Raw genomic sequence first — 14,265 nt, forward strand, 5'->3', positions numbered from 1 at the left:
TGAGTATCTCTCAACCGTTGTGCAACTGTGAGTTGTCTGAACGCACCCAATTTCTTGCTTCTGACTTCTGATTTATTAGGGTGCGTTCGAGGAGCGCGCTATCATCATTTTATCTTTATTGGGATATACTTTCGAATGACCCCTGCTCCCAATCAATCTGAAATTTTGCACAAAAATAGTGTTTGATGGAACAAACAAAACGCGCGTAGTCTTCACTTCGGCAAATAAAAAACAAATTTTTAAAAAAATAATAACTATATCAACTGAAATCGATTTTAGGTGTATTTCAGAATGATTTCTTGTCCCAATCAATCTGAAATTTTGCACAAAAATAGTGTTTGATGGGACAAACAAAACGAGCATACTCCCAACTTCGAGAAATAAAAAACATATTTTTAAAAAATATAAAAACTTAGAGTCTTGGAGTCCGAGAAAACTGTCACCTTTTTCCAGCCTTCTGCTCGAGCGAGCAGAAAAGCCTCCAAAATCGCCATAACCTCAACGCAGAAGGAGGAAAGGAAGCCCGCGAACCGACACTGCCGACCCATCGGAGGAAGTCAACGCAAACCCAGAAAACGGCGAGCCCTGCTTAACGGAGCCGTCCGTGAAAACACACACCGAAGAGGACAGGTCCTCAGAGAAAAGCTTCTCAAAGGAACTCTGAGGGTCTGGAAAGCACGCAAGCCCCAAGCCCGACTCCAAGTCCACCGCAGGGCAATACATAAGTGCATCAAACCCAAACGAATAACACAGAGAGGCCTCTCCCTCCGGGAGAAATCGAGCCATCGTATTCACGCGGCGAAAAGCCTCCACCAACGGGAACGAGGCCACGCGGTTAACTCGGGTGGGCGCTTGAACTTTTTTCTTTACTTCCTCAAGCAACACTCGGGCCGGATGACCAGAATACATAAACATGCGCGACAAGAAGCTACAGCACAAGAAGGTGTCACGGACACACACTGGAAGTTCCCGGGCCTCGGCTAGCACTACGTTACACGGGGTGGACGTCATATAGCCCATCGCAACACGCAAGGCTCGCAACTGAATCTTATCCAGTCGGGACGAGAGAGACGTGGACACATTATGCATCAAAAAGCCCCCGTACTCCAAACGGGAACGGACCAGAGCTCGGTACAGGGAGTCAACAGACGGGAGTCGGAACCCCACCAGGTTCGACTAAGACAGCGAAGAGTTCTAAGCGAGTTAGCACACCGGTTCTCAACGTGTTGAATATGGGCCTTCCATCCTAAATTAGACTGAAACTCAAGTCCCAGGAACTTGACCTCCAAAGAGGAAGAGATCCAAACCCCCGAGACGGATATCGATCGTGACTGGCGTCTAAACAGAACGCGGCCCCCCACTCTAACCACGGACTTTAGGGCCCTATCGCCCGGGCTAAAGACACACAACTGAGTCTTAGGGGCCGACAGAGTCAACCCAAGCGACCCCAAAGTCAAATTCGTCTCCTCCACTGCCAACTCCACGCTTCTCAGAGCTTCCTCCACCGGAAACTCCGAGGAATACAGGCAAACATCGTCTGCATACTGTACGATTTTACAACCCGGGATACGTAAGCGGTCCAGCTTTGACACGTAGACTGTATACAGGAGAGGGCTGAGGACACTTCCCTGGGGAAGACCTCGAAAAACACAACGCACCAGCTCTAGTTCTCCGAACCTAAAGAAAAGTTGGCGCGATGAAGTAAGGTGCCATATAAACTTTTGGGTACGTTGCGGAACCCCCAGCAAAAGTAGATTATTCAGCAGGATGTCACTCAAAACATTGTCATACGCTCCCTGGATGTCTAAAAAGGCGGCCGCCACGGCCGAGTCCTCCTGAAAAGCTCCCAGGATCTCACCGTATAGAAGAGTCAGGTTGTCAACGCATGACTTCTGTCTGCAAAATCCAAACTGCGTGCCCGGAAGAAGGCCGTGCCACTCAAGCCACCAGCTTAAGCGACATGAGATCATGCGTTCCATGGTCTTACAGAGACACGAGGAGTGGGAGATAGGTCTGAACTTGCGGCCATCCGCTTTAGGGATAAAAAACACCAAGTACCTTCTCCACTCAACTGGAAACCAGCCCTCTGACAGGATGGAATTAAAAATTGTAAGAAGGACGTTTTTACCTAACGCGGAAAAGTGCTTAATAACCTGGTAATCAACGGAGTCCAGCCCTGGGCTGGACCCGTCATTGACATAGGCCAACGCCAGCTCCAGCTCCGTACCCGTGAAGGGTAGATCTAGAAAGGGATCCCGGGAGACCTCGGAAAACAACGGAGAAGACACAGGAACCCAGAGGGGGGAGGCACAACTCGTCAACTTGACTCCGGACTACTTGAGTCTTGGTGTCACTATACTCTCTGCCCGTCTCAGTTTTATTCCACCTGTAGTCAAAACGCTTGATGACGTTCCATACATACGCGGGTTTGATGTCCTTACGCAGTCCGGAGCAGAAAGTACGAAACCTCTCACACTTAATCCGCGCTAAACCTCTACGAGTAGCACTAACAACTCGTTTATAAGCGATAAAATCCTCCCGGAGCCCGGAGAATCGAAACCGTTTCCAAGCCGCCTTCCTCTGACGAACAAGCATGTCGCACTCAGCATTCCACCACAAACAAGAGGGATGGACAGATTTCCGAGGACATCCCGGGGGGAGCGCTTCTTCGGGGTGGCGGCCCCCACCGCCCCCTCCACCAACGCCACGAACGAAGAGTAGAGAACCTGGGGTTCGGCAGACAGATCTAGCGAGTGTCTAATCTCGTGGTCCATTACTTCTTGAAAAACCGACCAGTTTGTTCCCACCGAATAAAGACGAGGCGACCGTCGAGGTGCTGGCGGGGTACCAGGGCGCAGCCTCGACTCCACAAAGACCGGGAAGTGGTCGCTCCCCCAGGGATCACTCCCGACCCGCTAATTAAGCCGAAGAGCCAGACCGCTATGGGCGATGGAGAGGTCCAACGCCGAGCTAGACCTGCGGAAATCCCCTCTGTAAGTCACCGATCTATCATTCAAAACAACACAGTCTAGGTCCGTCAGGGCTTCACTCAAGGAGGAACCCGTCGGGCACAAGTGATTAGAGCCCCACTGAGGGCTATGGGCATTAAAGTCGCCACCCACAAAGAACTTCGACCCTCCAAACTGAGAAAAGAACAAGGACCATTCTCTTACTGAAATTAGCGGGCCCTGAGGAGGACGGTACCACGAGACAAGAATAACAGGCTCGCCTTGAAGGGAAACCTCCATGGCGCACGCCTCCAGCTTACCTGCGCAATCAAAGAGAACCGGGACTTGTTTGTACTTTACGGAGTTGTTCACCAGGATAGCGACTCTACCGCCACAGCGACCCTGACGATCCTTCCTCACCGTGTCAAATCCTCGCAGAATACAACTATTGTGGGCTTGTAGCCACGTTTCTGAAATTAAGAAAAAATTGTGAGATTCACAGTGTTTCGCAAGTTCGTTAAGATAAGGTAACAGAGACCTAGCGTTCCATTGAACGAGACCAAAGGGGTCATTAATCTTTTTCTTTACGCAATATTGAGTCATTATTTAACCGAACTACTTTTCTTAATATTATTGTTGTGTAAATCTATCGTATTACGAATACGCGAAATGAGCTTATCATAATCCTCAGCAGCTAGGATGCTGTTTATTATATCAGAGATCATTGTCCTGGAGGCGGATGAGAGCTTCTCCTCTGCCCAGAGGGCTGTCGAGGAGAAGGTAGCCAATCCCTGGGGTGTTCCCGACCGACGTCCATTCCACGCAGAAGGCTGAGATCCAGGGAGAAACGGAAAATTCTGAAGAGTCTTCTCGGCTACAGTTGAGCCACAGGACAAGGTGCCTTCCGCCAACTTTTTTGCCTCAAAGAACGGAAGGTTGTCGTATGCCATAATGCGCACTATTTCCGCTTGAATCTTGTAAGATGAGCAGTCTCTGCTAAGGGTGCCGTGAGCCCCCTCACAGTTCACGCATTTCTTGGCATTGATGCACGGAGATTCCCGGGCACAGTGATGATCGCCGGCACAGGTTAAGCACCGATCCTGTCTCTCACACGTTCTACTGAAGTGGCCGAAACGGCCACACTTGAAGCAGATACGAACCGATTGAACATATAGTTTGGTCCGGATTGCAGCCTTAAACAGCGATACTTCCTCAGGTATATCCTCACCATGAATCTCCAGACAGACAGATTCTGAGTCGAGCAGCTGCCGAGAGACGCGGTCTCTTCGCTTTAAGCGAAACAGCTTAACTATTAGCAATCGTGGGTTCTCGTCTTCAAGGTCGCGCTTCAGGTCCGTCAATTTATAATCTAGGGAAATATCCCGGATAACAAAGCGCCGGAATAGTTTAAAGCCCGGAATAAACGAAATAAAATTCATGTCACTCAACAATTTATTCGAAAGCACATTATTTGCAGCTGACTTAGACGGCAAATACACCCGCCAGGTATTACGGGAGTAGTTAGCTACACGTGTATACTTCACATTGGCTGCTGCTAGCTTGCGTACAAACTACACCAACGGCATGCGGTTATTTGAACTTTTTGAAGACGGCACTCGAACGTGTACGAAGAAAGGAGCCCGAGAGAAGGCATCGTACCTTTGAAGGCGGCAATCCGACGGGGCTCTGGAAGCTTCCGGCCGTGTATTAGGGCTCGGTAAAACCACACAAGACGAACTGCCAGCATCAGAATCCGATGGAAGGGTCGCCGTCAAGGCGTTCGTCGAAGAGCCCAACTCTCGAGCACCCCTCATTGGAAGGGATGCGACATGCTCGTCACTCATATCCTCGACAGACACTTGTCGCAACATAACTTTCTTTTTGTCTCCTTGTTTTGACTCCTTACCGGTCACCCCGCACGAACTTTTTGTATTCTTCAACTTTTCAGAAACATGATCGCAATCTTCATCCGTGGATTAATACGGCCTTTTCAGGTTATGCGTTTCAGGATCGGTCTCCATCCTGTTTTCTTCGAGGCGACCCCGCGAAGGAGCCGACATCAGGCCCGATGGTTGAGACAGAAACAACCGGAGGTCGTCCTGAATACTCTCGTACACCGGGGAAGGCGAGGGTTCGCCGCCCGGCGACGATGCGCGAGACAGGTTATGCGGCACAGACACGCTGTTGCCTTACACGCAGAGCGGGAAAGATGTTAAAAGAGAACCACTTCCGGGTAGGCAATTGAGAACGATGAGCCGGAGACAATACAAATTATCCGCGTAGCGCGAGAAGCCCGAAATAATAAGGCAGGAAAGCACAAAGAAGCGCGAGAAACGAAAAGACGTCTTCCCGCCACAACGGCTAGCCCGGAAGTCCTTTAGCCATATTTCTATGAGCCACTAGTGCTGCTATCTATTTGATGAGAGTGGTATTATTTCAACACATTGAGAGTAGTATTATTTGACGTTGATGCGTATTAATCTGTTAGTGACAGGAAGAAAGTGTACTTAAACCAGAGGAATTAATAAATAAAACTTGTATGATTGATCGTATAATCGATAATTATGAATTTGACACTGAAAAGTATATTAATCAAATTTCAGTTGAACACGATCATCCTTATATTGCAGCATTAATTTATAATATTATTAATTTAGATCAATATTCCATAGAAGTCATAAGTTACATAGCTGGATTTATTGTAAGACATTTAATTAAACATACATCATGTGTGATATTTGTGTTAATGCCTTAATTGATAATAGTAAATCAAAGAAAATTATACAAATAAAAGATCGTGGAAGTTTAACATATCCTTCAGAAAGCGTGATAAAAATATGCCTTGAAACAGAAAAGATTATCAGATTTGCTATAAAAGAAAATAATATAACTTTTAGTTAAAAATATTCCGTTCTTTATATTACACAAAATGTACTTTTAACTTTAAATATAATTAATATATTTGAAGAATTGATAACTCATTCATATGATCAAAACTTTTTAACATGTCATAGAATAAATTTAATTAAAAGTATTATAATAAAATATGTACAGACAAGATTTTTTTCTATTGTAAAACAGAATAATAAGAATATTAATGTAAGCAAAAGACATTTTTATAATAAATTAATATTATTTGCAGGACAGTAAATTATGTTTATAAGTTATTTTTTTTATTTACTTATTTATGTTATAAGGTGCTTGTGTAAGATTAAGAGGTATGTTTAGTTGTATGTTTTAGTAATATGTTGTGTTTATGTAATTTCCGTTTGTGTTATCAGTCAGTTTAAAATGCTTATTGTAAGGTTATTGGGGCTACTGGAATCCGACGCGAAGATCCAGTCGCCGGTCGCTACGCGAAATGTGATAGCGCGTCCAAGGACGCGCTGACCAAGGGTCGCACGCGCGGCCGAAAAGATGCAATGGTCTGCATTGCACTTTTTGGACACCGGGTACCGTCAGGGTTTTCCTCCGCCAATCATGATTGAGTGGCTGAGGTATAAAAGCCGGCATCACCTGTGCGTCGTTGGAATAATCCCGAGACGTGTCGCGGCCGAAGGCTCTGCTCGACAGAGCATCACTTGTGGGAACTTAGAATTAAAAGTCAAAGGTGAATTAAAGTGTAAACACGAGTTGACCAATAAAAGTGTAATTTCGACAACACAATAATCTACTGTTCTATTAACAAAAATCTGGTATCTTCCCGACGTTCCTCCTCGCGGCATCCGAAAGATCCCACGGGATAACATTTATTTACCTATATTTATTAAATGTTATAAATATCTATAATATAATATCTATAATTAATATTGATTAAATTTTGTTTTTTTGTTAGTTTTTTAAGTAAATATGTTTATTAGATTTCTTAAAATATCATTCTAGGCATTATTTCATCGAAGTATTGTAAAGTTTTAACAGATGACAATACTAGTGGCTCATATAAACATGGCTGCATAGTCTTCATCTTTTTTCGACAACGTTCCCTCCTTTATCTCCATGATTTCAGACGCTGCGTTTAGCCGTATTTCCAGATTTTCCGTTCTGAGACTGCGCACGAGCCACGTCTTTTGTGTCTTCCAGTCCTTAGTTCCTTTGTTCATTTTTCGTGATTCAGGCAAAAAAATTTGGATTTCCTGCCTCAGGTAATACTCAGGGCGATGTCCCATTGAGCGGAAATATATAGCGGAACGGAATGTGCGGAACCAGCTCGACCAATCATAGCCATTCCGTTTTCTTTCCTTCGCTTTTTCTATGGTTACAATTGGTCGAGCTGGTTCCGCACATTCCGTTCCGCTATAGATTTCCGCTCAATGGAACATCGCCCTCAGGTCGCTTAGCGCGAAAGAGGTAAAGTGTTTTATAAAATCTGTCGTTCTTACGACAAAAGGCGGCTTAACGGGTTAACACCCCGTGGCTGCGTCCCCGGCGACGCCATCTTGCCTTTCTGAAAGCAAGCTACAAAAGTTTAGTTTCGTCAAAAATTGTTCGTAAGCCTAGCAGTGATGTAAAACTTTTATTGGCTTTCTGTGTTCTGCTTCTTGGACCTAGTGCGACGGTCACGCGAGTGTTTACAAAATGACCAGCAAAGAAGCTGACGTTGATATGCTTGAGATGAGCTTCCCACCTAAGGAGGACATAATCCCCTCTTCTGTAAGCCAGGTCCCCGCTCTCGCGGCAGTACCTGGGGGCGATCGCGGCCCTTGCCGCGTGTCTTTAGTAAACGTCCCTTCCAGCTCCCTCGCTTCTACGGATTCTGGAAGTAGGGCTTCCAAAAAAAGGGACGGCGCGGGTTTAACCCCTCCCCCCAAACGTGTGTTTTCAACACTGTCTAACGGGCAAAGACAGTTACTTAATAGGTACCACACGAACTCCAATGGCCCGTTTATGGTCCATATTGAAACGTGTCGGTCACAGCTTCCTTCAACGGGAAGTACAGGGTCCACCAGAGACCAGGTGCAGGTAAAAAAACGGGTCCTCGCTCAGTGCTATTGGCCTGGGCAAAAGGCTTAACCGCCTCCTCTTAAACCAATTCATGCATGCGTTTGATTTACGCGTCGTTTGTAGAAATAGATTCTCAGTCTGCTTTCCCACAGGTGAGGACGCCAACCAGTTCGTGGGGGCTTTCCAGGATGTCGCCGGTAAAGTGACTCCTAATGAACAGTGGACGGCGCACGTCCCGTCATTTAGAGTGGTAAAACAGTTCGTCGTAAAAGGCGTGGACGAGGAGGAGACAGTTGAGGAGCTACTTGCTGGCCTACGTCCCCCTCCTGGGTAGGACCAGGAGTGGACTCCTCCCTTCGAGGCTGTCAGGATTACTCGCACAAAAAGGGGAAGTCCCACTTCCACCCCAAAGTATGTGAGTACCAACCAGTTCATTTTGCGGTTCCGCACCCCAGTGGTCCCTTGGTCGTGCCTATACATGGGGAAAAGGCTCCCGCGAACACCCTATGTTTATAAGGTCAGGCGTTGCGAGTTCTGTCAGAGGTTTGGTCACACTGTACATTCGTGCAAGCAATCCGGTGACGACCGACGCAGGTTTTGTGAGAAGTGCGGCAAGTCTGGCCATGCTAAACCAGACTGCCCTAATGTCCTTGATGAGTGCATAAATTGCATCCGGTCTAAGGCCAGTAACACCGGCCATCAAGCATCTGAGCTCCGCTGCCCTGTTTTCCAGAGGCAACGTGAAATTTATAAACTGATGGCTTACAGAGACCTTTCCTTCCGGGATGCGGCCGGTCTCTGTGACGGCGGAAACACTCTTTCTGGCTTGGAGTCTAATCCGACCAGTATTTCAGTACCTCTTCCCACGCTAGGGGAGTTTTTATCTGGAAACGGCGTCTTCCGTTTCTCTGGAACTGACAGATCTGGTTCCCCTTTCTCACAAAGAGTGACTAAAGCCAACCCGAGGGTACCCTCTTCGTTGGTTAGGTCTCCCCTCACTCCCGGGAACTCGGGGGGTCATCTGTACGATCCTTCCCCTACGTCTAACCTGTCTTACGCGGAGGTTGCTTCCCTAAAACCTCCCCCACTTGCTCGCTTTGCTCCTAGGTTGAGAGGTAGTAACGAGAGAGTTATCTCCTCCTTTTCACTCTCAACTAAACAAGCCTTACTTAATCATTCTCTTGTTGATTCAATCTCCAAAAAAATATCCTCGGGTAACAACCCTTCTAAGGATAAACCCTCTTCACCATCTTCTGATAAAGAGTTACTTATTTCTGCGTTTCAAAAACTCAACGTCACTTCTAGTACAAACATCTCGCAACTAAGCAATAATGACATGCAAAATATTGTCACGGAATTACTTAGGTACCTCTACGGTACTCTCGGGTCACAAAGTTAAATTCACTACTATTATCTGTGTATTATTTAATGAAGCCTTTCACTGTAGTCCAATGGAACTGGAGGTTGCTGTGTTCTGCAAAACCTACCTCGATGGTAACTCCATAATCACTTTCCCAAATCACAAAATAATATCTCACGACAGCAATCGTTGCGGGGGTGGAGTTGCCATCGCCGTTGCTAAACACATTAGATTTCGTGTTCCAGAAATTTCTCAGCTACTTGACCTCTGCATAGAAACTAGCATAGAACTCGTAGTTTTAGAACTGTTTCTCCCTAACTTTCAGTCTCTTTATATCTTTTCGTTATATAACCCACCTAGGGTTTCTTCAAACTACACGTCACCCTCCTTCTGGCAAACTTTCTTCCAGTTAAGCTCCAAATTCCAACCTGCTATAATATGTGGTGATTTCAACGGAAAGAGTCCGCTGTGGTGCACCACAACCCCCCCTCTCTAACAGAGAAAGGAAAAACATAGAACATGCGTTAATGAACTCTTCTTGGGTGGTTCTCAACAATGGTAGTAATACGTGGTCCTCTGCCGACCTCTCCAGGCGGTCCGCGATAGACCTCACTTTTGTTTCTGGCACGTTGGCCCCCCAGTGCTCTTGGAGAATGTGTGAGTACCATTACGGTAGCGACCACTTTCCAGTGGTCACTTCTGTCTCAGATAGATTTTCTGGCCGCATTGCGTGTCGGCCCTATTACTCTGTTAAACAAGTTAATTGGAGTGAGTTTCAATCCTTGTGCCAAGAAGGCGTGGATTCCCTCCCTCCATTAAACACCACGACAAATGTAGATAGTACCTACATTCGGTTAGTATCTCTCATAGATGAAGCACTTCTGAGTACGGGTGCAGTTCGCACAACCACCTCTAAGTCCTTTAGAAGACCCCCCACACCCTGGTGGGACGCTTCCTGCTCTGAGGTTTTTTCTCGTAAGAGGGCCGCCTTTGCTCAGTTTCGTTTTCATCCCAACATCAATAACCTAGTTAACTACTGTCAAGTGGCTAAAGAGGTGTCTAAAGCCTTAAAAAAAAAGAAACGCCAAGCCTTTCGGATTTTTTGTGGCTCTCTACACGCCAATTCTGATGTTGGGTCGGTGTGGAACACGGTCAAGGCCTTTTCTTGTGCACGCAATAAACCCAGAAACGAGAGTAACAAAAATTGCCTTGACCTTGAGGGCTTTCAGAAGACATTCGATAAGATTGCCTCATGTGACCCCCCTCCCCCTCAGAACCACCCCACTTTTCTTGAGTCGTTGAATCAGCTAAACACCAACCTTAGCAATGAGTATATGGATAGCCAAATTACTCCTGATGAGTATTATTCCGTGATAAAGTCCCTTAAAATCCGGTCGGCCCCTGGCCCAGACTTAATCACGAACTTCATTATCACCCAGTTCCTCCCGGCTCTCCATGTGTACATAATCAGTCTTCTTAATTTAATGTATTCTCGACAGGTTTATCCAACTGCGTGGAAAAACTACTTTGTCATTTTTATTCCCAAGCCGGGACGCAAGGGAGCATACAGACCCATATCTCTAGCAAATAACCTCCTCAAAGTAATGGAGAAAGTAATGTGTCGCCGACTTGAATGGTGGATTGAAAATAACGGTATTCTCTCTCCCCACTAGTTTGGCTTTAGACGAGGGCTCTCCTGTACTGATAGTCTGTCCATGCTTGTGTCTAAAATAAAAGCGGCTAATAACTCCAGACAGGTTACAGGTGCCGTTTTCCTTGACATCGAGGGGGCGTTCGACAATGTCGTGCCATCGACACTGCTGACCATGCTCCCTTTCTTCGGGATCCCCCCCCCCCAAATGGTAGCTTTCTTGACCTCAGTGGTTAGTCTCAGGAAGTTAGAAGGATACGCATCAGGAGTTTATGTTCCGACCCGAAACACAGAACGAGGATTGCCGCAGGGCTCTGTCCTGAGTCCCGCATTATTTAATATTTACATGTCCCGTGTCGAAGCCTGTCTACCGGCGTCTGTAAACGCCCTTATTTACGCCGACGATGTAGTGATTTTCTGTTCCAACCCCTCTGTTTCGTTTGTTGCCCAGCAACTAAATACCGCTCTCGACCAAGTACAGTCACACCTTGTCACCAGAACCGGAACCACGTGCGGACTTAGAAGCGTGGCAGGATGCAGAGCAAAACCAGGTGTCGTTCAGGGATGCACTAATAAGTGCCCAGATAAGTTACGAGAAGTTGGAACTCCGGAAAAAGGCAACCAGTTGGGCAAAACGCCTGTTAGACGAAATCCTGGATAGGATTGAGCCGAAGACAAGTTCCTGAAGCGGCCAAAGGAACTAATTAGGCTTAAGAAAGAACTTTGTTTTTGTTTGTTTTATTGTGTAGATGTATGCATATATATAGTGGTACTTTGTGTTTAACCATGTGTACTTACCTGCGAGTAAAAAGAAGAACTAGTACCTGAGTTGCCAGAAAAGTAAAGGCAACACTAGTTGTAAGCTCGGTTTTTGTTTTTTTTAGTATATATATCATTAAACAATAAACAACCAATCCTGAGTAACAGGAGTTATTGTTAAGAGTGTTATACGGTGTCATAGCAGATAGTCATAACGGGAAATACCTTTTTGCTAAAAGACGTTATGCGGTAGGTGGAAGAAGAAGCCTAAGTAGGGCTGAAGTTTGGTTTCAGTTTTTGTTAAGTTCTTCGTTTTATTTTAGTTTAGAAAAACGTGATTTTAAGCGTTAACTGCGTATATATTTTATTTTATGTAAAAGCCTGTAAAGTTAGGGAGAGGCTGTGTTTTAAGTAGGTTAACGCCAAAGTTTTTTAGTTTAAGAAAGTGTAGACTCACGGAGGCGAAATAAGCAAGCAAAGGATCCGTTGCGTAGTTATATGAAGGATTTGAAATTAGCAAGATGTTAAAATTTAAAAGTAGTTGTTAAGACAAAGTGGTTAATAAACAGGAACCTGATGGCCGTAACAACGCCAAGTAACGCAGGAAGAATCGTTATTGGACGTTTTTAGGTTTTTCATAAAGGTCGTGATTAAGGAAAAATTTTTGTGTTTTGTGAAACATAAGTCTCGGTGAAAGCTAGCCATGTAAAAATTTTGCCTTAATTAACGGGTTCAAATAGTTTGTTTAGTTAACAAATTATTTGGGTGGTTTCTTGTTTATTAGCTCTAGAGAATCCTGAAAATGTAAAAAAGTTTGCTTAACTCGCGCCCGGGAAGAATTCCCCGTTCTAGGAAGTTTGGTATACGAACGTACCTTAAGGCGCGGTTACCGTGGACCCGTGTGGGCAGGAGCCTTAAGGTCGAGAAGAAGGAGCGTCCACTCAGTCGATGTACGAAAACCGTACGATACGGATGCTTGTTCCTACAATCGTGCGAATTACCAGTTTTCCGCGGCTCATATGTTCGCTAATTAATATTGTAGTGATTAAACAATATATTCAAACACTGTGATAAGTGTAAGACTGTGGCTAATAAAGCATTTTGTACGTTTATGCATTAAACTGTGTATTTATCGCAAGTGCTTGTGCATTTGAAACACCTGCTATTCCTCAGGATCCCGAGGGTAGAATCATTCCCGTAGACGGAAGGAGGGCGGCCACCCTTGTTGCTTGGAGGCTAAAGCAACTGGCGACCGTGAAGATAACACCCAAACAATAAGTCCTTGACCATATTCACGCCTAACCCCGGTCACAGTGAAGGGGCTTGTCTTGTCGGCGTTATTGACGCCATCTTGTACACGCGTTCGTCTTTGTCTAAGACCCGGTTTCACAATTCGCGATTAACTCGAATTAACCGAAGTTCGACTTGCTGAGCTCGGTTTAACGCGTTCAATCTTCTTTGTCAAATCTTCGCTAACCAATCACAGTTCATGTTTAGGAAGAAAAGATGCGTTACGCCGAGTTCAGCAAGTTGGGCTTCCGTTAATTCGAGTTAACCGTCAATTGTGAAACCGGGCCTAATTCTCGTAACAAATAACGGGCCCACGAACCATGATTACTTATCTTCGGAGACATGACTATTTGCTAGTGTAATCTCACCGTTTCATTTCAGAATATTATTTTCAATTGTAAGATATCGGCAGCGCGAGGGCACCACCCGTCGGGTGATATAAGTTATTAGCCGCGCGCTCTAGCGAGGAGCCGAATTTCGGCCAATCGGCGTAAAATCAGGCGTGCCGTGCGCGCCGGTTATCCCGGCAAAACGAGGCGAGGACACTCTCCTCAGGATCGGTTGCGCGAGATAGACGTGTTGCCTGAGAGTCGTGCCGTTACCGTGTCGATTGTATCTCTCTTTGATTATTGTGTTGTATAAACAATTGAGCCTAAAATATATATAGTCTTTACAGTATTAACTGTGTGAATCGTTCATTAATAAACACCACGTTTAATCCTAATACGAAGTGCTATTATAAAAGAGTTAGCGGTGCACGTGAACGTGTACCAGCAACGCAGCCGCTTGTCCACGTGATAACCACGGCCGGAGAGACGGACTCCATCCGAAACACAGCTGTGTTGGTGTGGAATCCGGCGATCTTCATCACCAGTAAAGCACACAATCTGATATCATTGGTATTAAGCAATCACTATTTTATTTAATATTAATTTCGGGAATAATAGCGAAATATCTTACACAATTTTATTTTTCTTCGTCAACTCGCGATAGCGGCGACGAACGACTCACTCAATATGTTTTTCGACTTTCCAAACCGTGTTATGACTTCAAAGTCACGGCTGTTTTCATTGTCCGTATAACCGGCACTTCCAGAGAACAAAGACCGAATAACAGAAACAAACCAAAGTTTCCGGCCCGGAAAGCCGGAGATTCCAGGTTCGATTCCTGGCTGAGGAGTTTTTTTCGCAATATTTTAAATCAATTAGGGGGGGTATTCGGGGACTATCATATATGAGATGCAAAACTAGCATCCTATATGAATTTATGAATTGAAATTTCAATTCGAAAAAACACGTGAAAAACGTGAATTTACT

General features: G+C 45.4%; 1 protein-coding gene across 1 annotated transcript; it reads right to left on the reverse strand.

Annotated features, from left to right (window-relative positions):
- Positions 1-286: 286 nt before the first annotated feature.
- LOC109861632 lies at positions 287-1,979 on the reverse strand. Its single transcript, XM_020441360.1, has 3 exons — positions 1,659-1,979; positions 1,368-1,544; positions 287-313 (listed from the first exon to the last, which is right to left on the reverse strand). The coding sequence occupies exons 1-3, from the start codon at positions 1,977-1,979 to the stop codon at positions 287-289; spliced, it is 525 nt and encodes a 174-aa protein (XP_020296949.1).
- Between the last annotated feature and the right edge of the window lie 12,286 nt (positions 1,980-14,265).

Source organism: Pseudomyrmex gracilis, unplaced genomic scaffold (assembly GCF_002006095.1).
Source record: "Pseudomyrmex gracilis isolate BER0280 unplaced genomic scaffold, ASM200609v1 scaffold_897, whole genome shotgun sequence".
NCBI classification, from domain to species: Eukaryota; Metazoa; Arthropoda; class Insecta; order Hymenoptera; family Formicidae; genus Pseudomyrmex; species Pseudomyrmex gracilis.